Source organism: Lactuca saligna, chromosome 3, assembly GCF_052625555.1.
Source record: "Lactuca saligna cultivar CGN05327 chromosome 3, ASM5262555v1, whole genome shotgun sequence".
Lineage (NCBI taxonomy): Eukaryota > Viridiplantae > Streptophyta > Magnoliopsida > Asterales > Asteraceae > Lactuca > Lactuca saligna.
Window position 1 is genome coordinate 194300338 of NC_136419.1, and position 16564 is coordinate 194316901.

Here is a 16564-nt window from a genome sequence, read left to right on the forward strand (position 1 = left end):
CTACTTATTTATATAGGAGAATTTTGTATATATTTTTGAAAAGTTTCAAAGTATCCTAAAATCTAAATATCATATTTATCCTTATTAACTTTTAAAATATCAAAATTAACAATGTTATATACAGAATTAATATCTTTTTATACCATGCTTTAATTTTATGGAAAAGTAATATATTTTTGTTAATATTTAATAAATAATTTACAACTCATACATTCGAAATTTCAATTTATTAGACTCATCTAAAAAACAATAAGACGAGTGTCTCATTTTTTTTTAATTGGACAAAAACCAACAAGTTGTCCCACTAGCACCACAAAATACAATACAACCTTATCTGTCTTGTTTTATAAAAATATGAAACTAAAAAAAAATGTATGAGAGAAAAACAACGATTTTTAACAATACAACATTTTGTTTTCTTCCACAGATAAGTACACAACTTGGAGTATAATTTACACCTCATACATTATAATTTATAAATACCAAACATGTCAACAAAATATAACTTCAACATATTCTCAATCAAGATGATAACGACCACATGATAAAGTTAAAAAATAAAATTTAAAAATACAATCGAAATTGTATTGAATTAGAAAAAAACTCACCATAAAAACCTCCCTCTAAGATTGCATATCAATCTTAGCATCAAAGTCTTGAGTAATAATGTTGGACAAAATTGACCCATTTGGGTCTTCCATTTCTTCAGTGGTGGTTTGAAGGGTAATTTTGTCCTTTTGGTTTGTTGTCACTCTGTAGATTCCAAGGCTATTTCGAACTCTAGCATTTGCTCCACTTCTCTTGTCTAAACCGGTGGTGTCACTGCAGCTTTTTCTTCTTCCAAGTTTTGGTGACTTTGCACGTGTTGGTGGTGGCTGTTATTTAGATAAAAACATGTAAATGACCATTTTACCCTTCAGCTTAGAAGTGATGTTAAATTAAAAAAAAAAAAAAAAATAGCTAGGGGCAGTTTCTTTTTTCCTTCCAGCTCCTCTCATATTGATGAATATTTGTGAAAGTTGTTTTTTTGGGGAATGTAAGGGTAAAATGGTCATTTAGTCTTGTTGAAGTGGTTTATCGAGTCTAGATAATTTATGTATTACCTTCTTTAGCTCAGTCTTGGGTGGTGGGCCCTCATGGTAGAAGCTTGGCATTGGGTTTGCCTTGAATAACAAGCTCTTTCTCAGTTGCTTCAATGCTGCTTCTTTTTCTTCCTTTTTTATATACAAAACAAAAAAGACAAAAGAAAACATGGCATAAAGAAGAGAATTAACAAAACAAATTATAAAAATAAATGATGTTTGTGTACCTTGGTTCTTGCCTCACATTGAACTTTCTCAGCTTCAAGTGCTTGTTGTTTCTCCTCTAATTTGGAATAGAACTGATGAAAATGAACACAATTTGAAAAAAAGAAAAAAAAAATAGTGGGAATTATTATTATTATGTTTATTACACAATACAAAGATTAAACAGACACCCGTATACTGTATTTGACATGCATTGGACTGGGACTCATACCAATGTACAAAAATTACAATTTTTTGTCCCACCTAAAAAGATGGGACAGAGACTTGCTCCTGATCTTTCGCCGGTAAAAAAGATGTAATTACGTAAATGCCCTCCTCTTCTTCATCATCAAAAATAACCCTAGAAAATTTGTCCAGTCCTATCCCATCTAGTTCTTTCGTGTGTAACAAATGCAGCCTTAAGGCTGCATGTGTTACACAGGACATGATTGGATTGGACTGGACAGACTTTCTAGGGCTACTTTTGATGATAAAGATGAGAAGGGCATTTACGTCTTTTTAACCGACGAAAGATCAGGAGCAAGTCTCTGTCCCATCTTTTTGGTTGGAACAAAAGATTGTAATTTTTGTACATCGGTGTCAGTCTCAGTCCAATGCATGTCAAACACAATACACAGACGTCTGTTTAAGACTTTAAGCTTTGTGTTGTGTAACAAATGAGGCCTAAAAAGGCATTGACATGCAAGAAATGATTTTAAAAAAATAAATAATAAATAAAAAATAAAAAAATAAAAAAAACCTCTTTTCGTCTCTCTGCGCGTGTGCTACACCTGAAAACCGGAGCGGATGCAGAAGTGGATTTGGACATTATTGTCCTTGCTGATGCAGCAGTACTTTGTAAAAATTAAGAACCACAACAAACACAGAAGAAAAATGTAAAAATAAAAAGAAAAAGAAAAAAATATATATGTGGATACGAAGATGCTACAGAACAAGAATCATCATCATCCGGATGCTTCTTGTTATCTGGTTGCAACGGCTTCCTTGCTACTGAAGGTGGAATTATCTGAAGGTAAACATAAACCACAAAACTTTAAAAAAATACAAAAAAAACTTAAATTTCCAGTTTAAACTTTTTGAGAAATTACCTCATTTGTTTTCTTTGAATGAGATGATGACTTGGCTACAGGATTGCCAACAGGGCGAGTTCCACATTGCGCGCGTTTTTCAGTAGCAAGAGCAAATGGCTGTGGGACTGTGTGTTTTGTTTTAGAAGATTTGGTCAAAGGTTTGACTGTTGTGGTCAACTTCTTGACTTCACCTTCTGTTTGTTGATGTTGAGTAGTAGTATCAGATATTGTCTTCTCCAATGTGTCATGATCTTCTTCCTCTTGTCTTTGATCTTCACAATGTTCATTTTTAGGTTCCATTTCTTCAATAACACATTTCTTCTCTTCAAACTCCTTCACACCATTTGAGTTTCCATTTATAGAAAGTTTTGCTGAATCATTGTTAATGGTTGTATCATTACTTGTAAGATCATTTGAATCAAGTGTGCATATATTAGCCACCTCCATTCCCATTAGACTGCAAAGAAAACAATGGAATTCAAGAACATTTATAAAAATGTTGAATTATTAAGACTTACCATTCAAGAAATTCAAATTATGGAGGTTGTATATATGATTTTCCATATATAAATAGTGTTTGACAAATGATGTAAGAAGTACAGTTTAAGATAAAGTAAGACAAAGGTAGACAATGACAGTTTACCAAATAATCAATCATTCAATTGAGTTATCAAGCATAAATAGTTTGCTCCACTAAGCAAGATTGAGGGGAAAAAAGTTACTTTTCTGTAACATTGAAATTGTAACTTCATGTATGATTAATTGATTATAAAGATTGAAATTTCAAGATCATAACTTGTTAGGCATCAGGATAAGGATGACATAATAATATCGATTATACAGCAAAATGCAATTCAGAGGATTCAAACTTCATAGCAAGCTTGACAATGACAGGTATTAAAAAATATACAGACGCACGTACGAAAGGAAGACATCTAAATCAGAAAACATTAAATTCGGAGGCTGAAAACTCGCAAAAAAAAAAAAATCAAAAAAACCCTTCAAAATTCATAGGTAAAGAGTCAATCATATTGAAAACGTTCGAAGGTTTTTATGATTCTATCTTGTTAACAAAACGCAGCTGGTTATATTCGTTTCACATACCACATTTTCGTAAACTATTACGAGTTCAGAGTAAACTTTGGACAAAACTTTCCCATTTTCAGTAACAATCCTCCACGTAAAACCTATACAACGATCAAAATCCGAAAAAATCAAAACGGAAAAGCCGATCCCCAAAGAACACCCCAAAAATCGACGAGTAATGTAGATCTAATTAGAATCCAATTAGTTCTATGACTACAAGAATAATGCAATATACAAGCTGCACAGTTGCTTAAATCCAAAAAAACAGTGAAAATGTGATGAGATTCTTACAGATTACTGCGTCTGATCTGCGAAGAACTTGAACAGTTCCTCAAGAACTCTGCAATTAATTTCTCTCTCTAGATTTTTTTATGTAAATTTATTGTGTCTGACGCGAAAGAGCATATATATAGTAAGAAATGGTAACGGCGTTAAGTTACCGCCGTTTGGGTGATTTTTGAATTTTTAACGCGCTGAGCTTGATACCAAAAGTTTTTCTTCTTTTGTTTTAAAATTACAAATTTGACCTTGAGATTTTTAATTTGATGTTTGGATTTTCAGTTTGTAATGCTAACCACCTACCCACTTTTTTTTTTCCTAGGACTAAGAACCCCTTTCTCAAATAGCCAAATAGGTGAGATTCCCAATTAGAAGATAAAGTAAAAAGGGAAAACAACTTAGCTCTATGGACTTGTTTCAATATAATTATGATTTTACAGTAGGGAAAACTTGTACGATAATATTATTGTTTTTTCATATACATTTAGTTATCTTGATTTTTTATATACTATTTAGAACAAATTACGTGAATGGTCCTTTAGGTTTTGGATTTTTTCCTAATGTAGTTCCTATGGTATTTTTTCCCTCAAATAGTACCTATGGACCATAAGTTACACGCGTTTGGTCCCCGAGTTGGATGTATGTCCATTCCAACGTTAAGTTGCCCCCATGTGACTTGCACATGAGGGTATTTATGTCATTTTAGCTTAAAGGACCTTTTCTGAACATATAAATTAATAGCTTATATTACTTCTTCTTATTATTCCTCCTAATTCAATCGATCACTGAAAGATGTGGAAAATGTCGATATGTGCTTGTGAAAACCGTGATCTAGCTATCGTCACTTCCTGGTCAGATCGCAACCCTGGAAGGCGATTTTGGTCTTGTCTTCGTAATGAGAGAATGTGTGGTTGGATTGGGTGGTTTGATGAGCCGATGTTCCCTAGATCGATGGAAGTGATACCTGGGTTAATCAGGTCTATGAATAAGCTCCAAGAATCTCTTCAACAAGCTACACTGCAAGCTAGGATGTATAAGCTAATCATTCTCTGCAGTTGGGGTCTTTTTGCAATTCATTACTTGAAGCATGGTCGAAGTTGCCTCTGAATGTGGTGTCTGAATGCAAGAAGTAGTGTCGTAGTCATAGGGTTAATGTACTAGTGGTCTTATTTTGAGTCTGAAGAAAGGAAATCGTAGCATTGTTTATGTAATGTTTTTGTCTTTTTTGAGTTTGACTACAGTAAATTATGTTCTGGTTAATGTTGTCTTAATGTTATAGTCTTTTTGTAATCAAATGGTTTAATTTCATAACAAGGTTATTGTATCATGGCTTTGTGCAATCAAATATTATTGACAAGAACACCAATTCAACATGCATGACCATACACTTTGAATATCACAAATACTAGTTGACAAGAACAAGAATATAACAAAAATGTTATTGTATATCACAACAGCAGTTGACATTGTTTCATAGTTTACCTATGTGTACAATGATTCAAGGTCAACATGCATGACCATACAAAATAAGAAGCCCAAAGTAAGTATTGTTTGGTACATAAACATAGATGTTAACATAACCATAAAAGTAAAGTGCAAATTACATCAAAAGACCTAATAGTTCTCAACAACACCCCCATCATCACTTCTATCCTCCTATTTCTTCAGTTATTTTGTCATTAGGGCCACCTTGACCTTTACAAGTTCTTGAATTATGCCCTTTGTTGTTGCACTTTCTACATGTGACAGTGGTCCACCTCTTGGATAGTTTATGCCCCTATGTAGCAAGTTCATCGTATGCCCTCTTCCTTTTCTTCTTGGGCCTACCCACCTACAAATGTACATAAGATTAAATTGTTTTTCTTAAAAAAAATTGCATTTATATTGATATATGAAGACATACCTGAACAACATGTTTGGGTGGAAGCAACTTGGTTGGGCATTGTGATTTGGGCCACATCAATCTACCATTTATAAGTTCTATTTTGTGTTTGTACACTTCTACCCATGTAATTAGCCAGTAGCATGGGTGGACCCAATGCTCCAACTCAGGAACATTCTTTGCTCCATGTTTAATCTTGTCCCATATTGCACTTATTGCATGTGAGCATAACATGCCTATAATTTCCCAATGTCTACATGTGCATGTTTTTTCATCTAAATTCACAATAAACTGATCACCCCAATAAGTAGTGACTTGAGTTTTAACCCCATTGAAAATACACTTGTGCTTTTGTGCTTGTCTTTTCATTTGATCAAGAAGACTAGTGGCAGTTGGTGTGAGAGAACCATGGCATCTATCAATCTCTCTTTGGAAATTGCAAATTCTCTTCATCAAATACTCTCTAATATACTCCAAACAATAAATGATAGGCTTGTCCCTACCACCTTGTATTTTTTTTCCATTCAGAACCTCACACGGGTTATTTAACAAGATGTTAGTATGTGCCCTCCCTGTTTAGTCATATAATACAAAATGAGCGCAAATCTTAACAATGACAAGTAAATGTTAACATAAAGGAAAGATAAAGTACTAACCTGAGAAATGAGATCTTGCCCAATGAGTTGGAGGAATATATATCAACCAATCATGAGCTTTAACTTTGAATTTCTTTAGCTCTTCTAATGCTTTCTCAAAATGCCTTACAGTAGTAGCAGTTGAACATGCCTACACCAAATCTTTGAGCTCTTTATCCTTCCACTTCCTTTTTATATTTTCATAAATATGCCTCAGACAAAACCTATGCTCAGCTTGAGGGAAAAGTTTGGCAGTTGCAGGAATGATACCATATTTAAACATTTCAATACTTAGTTGACTAAATAACAACAATATCAAATTAAATTGAAGTATATGTACCTTCTGCCTATCTGAGATGAAAGTGAAGTTTGAATTAGCATAAAGTTTCAGATCATCACCAAGTTGTTCCAAAAACCTTGCTCATGAATTGGTGGTTTCATTCTCAACAAGAGCATATGCAAGAGGATATACCCCATTATTGGAATCTACCCCTACAGCAGTCAAAATTTGACCAGGATAGGGACCTTTCATGAAAGTACCATCCAACCCTATGAAATCCCTTAGATTAGCCTTAAATCCTTCCTTCAATGCTCCTAAACAAATGTAAATTCTCCTAAATGTCCTTGTATCAGAATTTAAATTTGGCTCACTGTAACAATCGATCTTCACATTAGTAACTGGGTTTCTTTCCATCAACTCTAGTCCATAGTCCCTCAAAATAGCATATTGTTTCTAAAAATCCCCAAAAATATGCTTCTGAGCCAATTCCTTTGCCCGATGTACCTTCATTCTTGACATGTTCATCTCGAATTTTTGGATGAGATCTTCTTGAAGTGCATTAACTGGAATGGTTGGATTACTCTCAATTTGCTTCACAATGTTTGTTGCAATGAATTTGTAGTTGCAAGCTTTAATTGTTCTTGATTGCACACACCGATGTTCACTAACTAGGGTGTTCACTACCCAGTCATTTGACTCTTTAGGTCTAGACACTAGTACAACCCAAGGATATTTACCCTCTTTCATATTTACTGTTTTATCCTTGAATCCAGTCCTTGACTTTGTCCATGGCCCACCACTCATATCTGGGACCACTCCACTACACTTAGCCCTAATCCTTGTTTTGTCATTTTTTTTTTCAAAATGTAAATCCCTTTTGGTTTCTACTGCATGTTTGTTTATATATTCTTTCACATCTTTCTTAGTTTTGAACTTCTGTCCTAATGTGAAAGCCTTTTGATGTACTACACCCTCAGACCAAATTTTTTCCTTTCTTATGTCTCTCAACATCCTCTCTTTGTTGTTATCTTCATCTACAATAGGTGACTCAAACGATTATGGGTCTATGACCTCCAAATCTTCACCTTCGGTAAAGTCAACACCACTACCACTTTTCTTTGGTGGTTTTTTGAACCCACTCAACATATTCATCAACATGTATATGAAATTCTTTCATATCAACATCCACATCATCTACAATATTTTCTAAATCCACAAAGAAGTCTTCGTCCTCACTCTCATCATCTATCATATTACCCTCACTCCTACTACCCTCACTCCCAGGACCCTCACTAACACTTTCCTTACTTCCAATGTATTCATCCTCAAAAAACTCAACATTATGTAGATTTTTTCCCCCACCATATTCTGCGTCCACATCCCACATTACCTCATAATCATCCATTGGATCAACATCCCCTTTTGGTTGGTGCTCATCCCCTGTGTCAACATTTTTTTTAGCATGGTTATCCTCAAACTGTACCCCCTAAAGGGATCACTCTCCCGATCAATTGAGTGTTTTTTTTGTTGATTACAGATTCATAGGGTACAATTAACTTTGACAAATCAGTGGACTCATTCAAATCCAACTTTTGACTACATGACCCAATTGATTTCCTTTTCATTCTAACCCTATTCATTTCAGGAGAATCATTCCCTTCAACTTCCTCAATACGAACCTTCAATGGGGACTTAAAGTAAGGGACTACTCTAGTATTTCCATGCTCGATGTACAAATTAATTTCCTTATGATTAAGTACATACCTTGCCAGCTAAATGACTTCCTGATCGGTGCCAAGGGGTAAAAATCCACTATCTAAGTCTGTCTCTGGGATCATGAAATGGTAAAACATTATACCTCCATCATTGTACCCTAAAACTTCCATCATATCATCTAACTCGTGGACTGAAAACACATCTATGTCCACAAAACCAAAATGATCAACAAGCCCATCTATGTATGACCTTCCAGATACCATATTTGTGAACGAACCTCCATGATTTATCTTGAATGTGCAAAAGCTTGAAATAGAACCTGTGAACATTCAAGAACAATAAAATGTTAATGATGGAGGAAAGAAAAATTATATTTCGTCAAAAGCTAGCATTACAATATCCATGCTTACCATATGCTTTACATAGGTCAGGTAGTTGGGTGTAGCGTGGACGTAAAGACCACAATGTGAGCACCATTTTCCTCGATACACCCTTCAATCATGTGAACTGTAACGGCTGACGACGATAAGAAATCACAATTGAAGAAGATGGGATGATCAAAAGGTTTTCTTAGGGAAAGAGATTGAGTGTAAAGTCAATGTCTAAAACTAAACCCTACCACCTTAATGGATATAGTTGTTAATTAATATGTTCAGAAAAGGTCCTTTAGGTTAAAACGACATAAATACCCTCATGTGCAAGTCAAATGGAGCAGCTTAACGTTGGAATGGACGGACATCCAACTCGGGGACCAAACGCGTGCAACTTATGGTCCATAGGTACTATTTGAGGGAAAAACTATTGTAGGGACTACATTAGGGAAAACTTCAAAACCTAAAGGACCATTCGCGTAATTTGTTCTACTATTTATCATTAATTTTATCCAAATCATTCAAAATTAATTATTTGATGAGGTGTTGTAACTTAATTATCTTTTACATAATTTTTACATAATTTACCATTAAAATTGTTTTGTATACGATTTACTATTAAGCTACGTCTCTACCATCTTCTCTGATCAAGACCTCCATGCGTATCTCCAACCACCACAAGTCACCTCCAAAACAATCACCACATTGCATCACTGTTATTCACAACACCCCATCTCCAACATTCGTGACCACCACCAAAAACAAATATAAAATGAACTTCAACTTGTAGTAAAATCGAATTAAACCTCCAATTGATTCAAACTCATATTCCACAAATAAAATTGTTGAATGGAGGTGGTTAGTGGTGGTACATTAATCAATAGGAAAATGGATACGAGTAAGGTGGTTTTCACAAAATATTAGAAGATGGAGAGAAGCATAGAAACGTATGAACGTCGGTAAGAGGAATACTGATGGTAATAAATAGAGGGTGGGGTCGCTTTAACCGGAGACAAGAAGGCGAAAATTATATGCTTTATAATGTTTTTAGAAATCGAATATGTAAAATAGTGTTTTCATTTTCTCTTTGGAAATTGGTGGTCAGAGTAAATGCTTAGAAAAGAGTGACTAAATATGGAGAAAAGTTGGTTTAATGGCAAATTATGTATAAAAATATGAGTTTAATGGTATTTTTTTTTTTTTAAAAATATGATTTTAATGATGTTTTTAAAATGTAAATCTTTATATCTGCAATAGTCGGTCATAATTATATTTTTTTTAAACAAAAAATGTTGGTTTAATGGTAAACCTTATAAAATATAATTATTAAACATGTACAAAAGTTATATAGTTACTTACCCTACAAAGTCATTTTTTATTTTCTCATGATAAATTGATTATATATATATATATATATATATATATATATATATATATATATATATATATATATATATATATATATATATATATATATATATGGGAAAAGTGAATATACCCTTAAGGGTATATAAGCTTAGGTACCCAAACCCATTATAATACGTCATTTTGTTTAATATATTCATTATAATGTTCTTAAACTTCAACCCTTGACTTGATTTACTTTCAAAAATTTTGAAATTTCATTATTATCTTCCTCTTGCATCACATATTTTTGGCAAATTCCTACTAGGTTATATATATTATAGTTGAAAATGAAAATTATGTAAGAGGAATATAAATGTGAAATTGATAAAAATCTTAGAAGTAAATCAAGTTAGAAGTTGAATTATAAGAAAATTGGATAATTACAATGTATATATATATATATATGATACAAAACGATGTAGTATAGTGAGTTTTGGGTACGTAAGCTTATATACCCTTAAGGGTATATTCACTTTTCCCTATATATATATATATATATATATATATATATATATATATATATATATATATATATAAAGAGAGAGAGGGGGGAGGAGGGGAGGAAGGATAAGGAGAGGGGAAAAAAGACAAATCATGTTAATCTAGTTTACCTCTTTCCAAGACTTAAGCAAAAAGCGGAGAGATTATCAAAATAGTCACTAATTTTGTAGATGTATTTGTGAAAATAGCTACTAATTTTGAAGATGTCACTTATAAATAGTTTACAAGAAGTTTTAAAATTAAATTTGTTGAGAAAAAAGTTGAAAGTGTTTTAACCAAAAACAAAAACCCATTTTTAATGTAAATCATAAGCTACACATTTAAAATTGCAAAACTTATTTTAATGGTCTTTCGACATATATAGGAAAGTACATTAGCCAAACATGTCTATTAGACATTAGAAAGCGAAGTGTCGTTCGTGATATCCTAAAGTCTTGGTTGGATATAATGTATGTTTAAAAGACGACTTACTATTTTTCTTTTTTATCTAATGCATGCATGTCACAATAAGAGATAAACTTATAAGAGATTAAACATGCCAATGTTGACTTAATAAAATTCAATAAATATTGTAGACCTAAGAGTTCCATAGATATTGAAATTGGTAAAGAGTTTTACCTATCCAAGTAACTTATTTTTGTTATTCCGACATACCTTTTCATAACTAGAAGTGAAATATGAGTCTTAGTCATTGATAAAATAAATTTTTGAGTAATTAATTTTTGTAACTGATAATTATGAAACCATTAATAAATATTATTGTTTTATTATTGTTTTAATGGATGTCTTCAAACAATAATTTGTATGTCACAGGTTTTGCATTATGAGGACTCCTCGATAAAGATAAGTTTGATGGCATTAATTATGCTTGTTGGTTTCAAAATTCAAGATTTGTACTCAGTTTTACGAAAAAATCTTCATGTCACTAAGGAAATTATTCTTAAGGATTCTCTAGTTGGATTCATTAGAGCTGACATAGAAGATCATAGACGTTTGAATCATTCAATAGAGGTAGCATGCCTTATGTGTAGGTATCATGATTCTTGAGCTTTTAAAGAGCTTAAGAAGTCTTGGTGAATATGACATGATTAACCGTCTTGAGGTTATGTTTCAAGAGTAAGTTAGAGAGGATATGATTTGTGTAACGTCTTGAAAATCCAAGATAAAGTTTTCATTTTTAAAACAATAAATTATACAAACGAGTTGTGTCCAAAACCGATCAAAGTGAATATATTATTTAAACATCAGAGTAATATCATTAATCGCCAATGTGGAAAACTCTAGGTGATGTTGTGCGGTCACGTCGGGCCCTTCCCTTTCGAATCGAAAGTACCTAAAACCATAAATATGAAACCGTAAGCATAAAGTTTCATAAATTCCTCAAAATATCGCATACCACATATATATACAAATATAACAGCATGTGGCTGTGTCGGGTCCGTATCAACCCTGAGTCCATAATGACTATATATAACAGCTTGTAGCTGTATCGGTTCTGTATCAACCCCCGTGTATGTATCAACCCTGAGTTCCTAATGACTCCGAGCCCATATAGCTCAATACACAAATCATCCCCTAATCTAATAAATAAGTAGATTTTTGCCACATGGCATTCACTAAGTCCTCCCCAATCGATTTTTCCTACTCAAAATACAAGAGTGGATTTTCCCAAATGCCCTCTTGCTCCGGCTTTAATAGTTATGCATTGATGTTTGAATTGATATACCAATTTATCGGCAATCAGTTTCGAATATGATAGCAAGAAATCAGGAATTTCATAGCAAGAAATAAGGAACCATAATCATATCCAAACTAAATCACCAATTCTTGAAGGTGGATTCTATCTTAAACCCTAATCCTCTTCCCTTTCCATGAATGGTCCATTGCAAGAAATAACGTTCAAAACGAAGCATTAAGTGAAATCAACGGAAATTGAAGAAGGTATCACAGAGCGTTAAGTGAAATCAACAATTCTTTTTTCATCGCAGAGAAACGAAGCATCGACATGAAAGAAACGACGTTCAATTCCATCAATCAAGTGAACTATTTGATTATACAGATTCAATTTTTTGTCTTAACATATTCGTCTCTCTCTTTTCCCGTTTACTTTGGTACCTACATGTGGTTTGAGATTTGTAAAGCCTCTCTTCTGATCTTTTCACAAAAAAAAACCATTCTCGTTGATATATCAATGAACTGGCTCAGGTGTGGCGAATTATCTTGACAAAGATGGGTTTGTCAAGTTGTGTACTTCAGATTTGATACTAGAGGTAAGTTTGATTAATGCTGAAACGTTTGCCTACCAGGTGTTTGGTAAAATTTCCCAGTCAACTTTTTAAAGTCTGAGCCCTAATCTCTTACCTCTATTCTTTGCTCTATATATTCAACCTTCTTTGCTCTATATATTCATCCTTATAAATTCATGCAGTTATAAAAGTTGAAAGGATATGTGCATACTATGTCTCCTAAATCCGATATTGTTGAAGGTTAATTTCATCACTTCTCTATCACTTCAATTATTGGTTTTACCCCTACACTGTCGTATAATTTGCAGGAAACATGATTTTTGTGATTGTTTATCATGTTTATACCAATTTATTGTAGGTATTTGATGCCTTGGTTACTTGATCACCGATTGTTATCTATTTGATTGATCTCACCAAGTTTACTCAAATGATAGGCATAAAAGAAGACTTCATATTCGGCAACTGGTGAAAGAAACAAGCTGGTGATATGACTGGATTCTCAATACAAGTTTATGAATCTTGCATTTATTTACTCTTTTTTATTTTAGTTTAATTTATTGCATGAAGCATCATGTATATCCATAGTTTTCAAAAACACCATGAAGAAACTCTATGTTGAACCAAAGAGACAAATGTTAGCATACCAGTTTGAAGTTTGAGAGGTTCCCAGTCTATTTTATGGGTGAAGATTTTCCAATGCTATAATAACCTTTCTACAAAATTACTCATATAGCCCTCCAACAATAAGATTTACCTTAAGACATTTGGCATCCAAATAATTAGTAGTATTTCATTAAAAAACAAAATTTTATTAATTTCCTTTACAAAATGCTTTCTTTTGCTATTTTTTTTTTTTTTTTTTTTTTTTTTTTTTTTTTTTTTTTTTTTTTTACAGTTTAATCGGATGACAAAGTTTGTATATTCAAATTTTCATCTCTGAGATGATGATCCTATTCCATACGAACTTGCAAGTGAGCACACATGTCATTTTCATATCATAAAAAAAATTTGGCCATAAATATTAAGTCCACAATTAACTATTCTCCGATTAAATTGATATAATTTTACAAAAATTTCTCGTATGAATTAGGTATGTTTTTTAATTGATTAGGAAAATCCCTAAATTTTAGGACCAAAATTGTTTTCTCAATTTCACTATTAGGGTTATCATTTCAATACATTTTTCAGTTTTTCACCGCTGCTATCTTCGTCGAACTCCAATTTCAAAACAAATGTTTTTTTTTTTTTTTTTTTTTTTTTTTTTAAATTTTCACTTCCTCTACATATCCTCTATTATTTGTATTTTAATCTCCTATTCTCTTATTAATTCACTAAACTGTTATCTAAATTAAGTAATTTTTTATTTGAGAAATTGTTTCTGATCTCTTTTGGGTTCATAAGTGAAAATTTTACTTTGTAGAGTTTTTAAAAAATGAAGCATTATTAGTTTCGTTTTCTATAATGTTTAAAGTTTTTTTTTATCTATTTATCTTAAATTTGAAGCTTTGCTAGGTCTTTCTTTGAATTATAAACAATGCTAAATTTGAGATTATATGCTTAAATATGTTGTGTTAGAAGTCCTTTAAAAAATTCCATTGTAATTTCATTACTTCAAGTTAGGATGTTTGAATCAACAAAACCGAGTAAACCAACTATAAGAAGTTTTATTCGAGCAATTTGAGAGTTTAGACAATTTTTTTCATAAAACTTTTGCTACTCTTTTTGAGGTTACAATGGGATGCTTAAGGTCACAGTACATTTTGCATTAAACCCTTTTTTATCTATATTCAAGAAATAACAATGTAAAAAATTAATTGTATATTATTGCATCTTTGTGTAAACCGTTGGAAAAAGTCAATTTAATTCATTTTTTTCTTATTACAACAATGTATTGTGAAATATACCCAATTATAGTGCCATACTTGTGTCTCTACAAATATCTTTTGATGCTCAATGCCTTTGGGGCTATTGTGGTGATTGCTTCCTAATTCCCAGTGAGTTCCATTGTTAAAGTGTTGGTTGGTGCTATGTATTTAAGAGTTGGTTGCTAAAGTTTGTTGCATCTTTTTAGGTTCTCAAATTATTTAGTCATGGCTTCCTTAAGACTCAAATTGGATCATAATTTTTCTTACTATTATTTTCCTTATTAAGACATTATATAATTGGCAAGAAATGGCAACATATTTTTATTGATTTATTTATTATAGCATCACACTTTTATTTCTTCCTGTTGTAACATTGTATTTTGAAAAAGTACCAAACGATAACATGTCATCCAAATAGATTTGAATATTGTTGTTTTTTTTTATTGCAAACCACTTATTATGTATTAGTTTTGCTATTTTTTTTGTCAATCCGTGTATCACACAGGTTTTAACCTAGTACAAGCATATAAACATGAGTCACAAAGACAATAAGCACGTGTAGTTATATCAACAAGTGTCACAAAGACAACCATCATCCTACAAACATAATCCAGTGGGTCGACATTAGTACCTTCGACCCACAAGTACAGTGAAGAGACTCACCTCACATCCTGAAAGAATAGTTGCACCGATCACTTCTCTAAAAGTTGTCTCTACCGATCACCTATACAATTAACAGGAACCCAAATCTCAAACTATAAATTAAATTACCCAAAATGCCCTTAGGTCAAAGTCAATAGTCAACAGTCCAGGTCCAAAAGTCAATATTCCTTCCCAGCGGAGTACGCCCAACGTACTCTGATGTTGACGAAAAGTGGGGAGCTGACCGCGTACACACAACGTACCACCAGGTACGCCCAACGTACGCAACCCAGTCCCAAAAACTCCATTAAGAGCTTATTCCATTAAGCCATTACGTCCAAAACTCATATCCAAGCCCAAAACGATATCATAAGTCATAAAGTTACCAACTTTATGACTTTGCATCTCTATAAAGTACTTAATATCCAAAACCTTAAGTTCTTAACCCAATAAGACATCACAACTCTTGGATAAAAGGTCCAAGATCACATTTTTATGGTTCATAATAGCTCCATAATGGATAAAGTTTCCAACTCTATCCATTAGAATGGTCCCAACAAACAAGATCTAGTCTTTAAGTCTCAAACGGACCCAAAAGTGCATCTTTTCCAACTTAATCTATTAAGTCCAAGTCTCCAACCTTCATATCTGAATCAAAATGATGTTTAGATGGATAAAGTTTCCAACAATATCCATAATAAGGTCACAAACTTTCAAGATCTAAACTTTATGCACTTATAGTGACCAAACGCTCATAACACCCAAAACTAGCTAGATCTAACAATTTCATCATCAAGATTCAAACTTTATACCTCTAGAAGAAAGATCAAGGTGAACAAAGTTTGGATCTACAAGCTCCAATGCAACCAAAACTTCTTCAATAAGTTCCTTCTTCTCCAAGGTGCACCAAGAACACTCCAAAGCACTTAAAACAACCTTCTTTTTGCTCACAAGGCTCAATCTAGGGTTAAGGTTTCAAGAGAGGATGTTAGAGAGGTGGAGGTTGAAAATGGAATGAGTTTGGGGAAGTTAAGGAGCTTAAATAAGGCTCAAACCACGAAAATAGGGTTTGCGCACTGATCGTATACACCCTGCGTACTCATGATATGCCTAGCATACTAGAGATGACCTAGTACGCCTTATGTACTCCTCGTACGCCCTATGTATGCGACTAGCCCAAAACTCGTCTTGACTTCAAACGGTCGTAACTTCTTCATGCCAACTCCGATTTTGATGTTCTTTATATCCATGGAAAGTTAATGAGGAGCTCTACAATC

General features: G+C 32.9%; 2 protein-coding genes across 3 annotated transcripts; both read right to left on the reverse strand.

Moving 5' to 3' along the window:
- Positions 1 to 446: 446 nt before the first annotated feature.
- On the reverse strand, positions 447 to 3854 carry LOC145037691 (protein WVD2-like 3). 2 transcript variants are annotated; one of them, XM_078986399.1, is made up of 8 exons: positions 3755 to 3833; positions 3482 to 3564; positions 2396 to 2834; positions 2225 to 2313; positions 2047 to 2140; positions 1310 to 1381; positions 1104 to 1214; positions 447 to 875 (listed from the first exon to the last, which is right to left on the reverse strand). In XM_078986399.1, the coding sequence occupies exons 2-8, from the start codon at positions 3484 to 3486 to the stop codon at positions 624 to 626; spliced, it is 1062 nt and encodes a 353-aa protein (XP_078842525.1). In that variant the 5' UTR covers positions 3487 to 3564; positions 3755 to 3833; the 3' UTR covers positions 447 to 623. The 2 variants fall into 2 exon arrangements, with proteins under 2 accessions (XP_078842525.1, XP_078842526.1); XM_078986400.1 differs by lacking the exon at positions 3482 to 3564 and having other exon boundaries at positions 3755 to 3854.
- Positions 3855 to 5519: 1665 nt separating this feature from the next.
- LOC145036288 (uncharacterized) lies at positions 5520 to 7343 on the reverse strand. The gene is made up of 5 exons (XM_078984738.1): positions 7044 to 7343; positions 6732 to 6992; positions 6281 to 6410; positions 5646 to 6196; positions 5520 to 5573 (listed from the first exon to the last, which is right to left on the reverse strand). Exons 1-5 carry the CDS (start codon positions 7341 to 7343, stop codon positions 5520 to 5522), a joined length of 1296 nt encoding a protein of 431 aa, XP_078840864.1.
- Positions 7344 to 16564: the final 9221 nt, after the last annotated feature.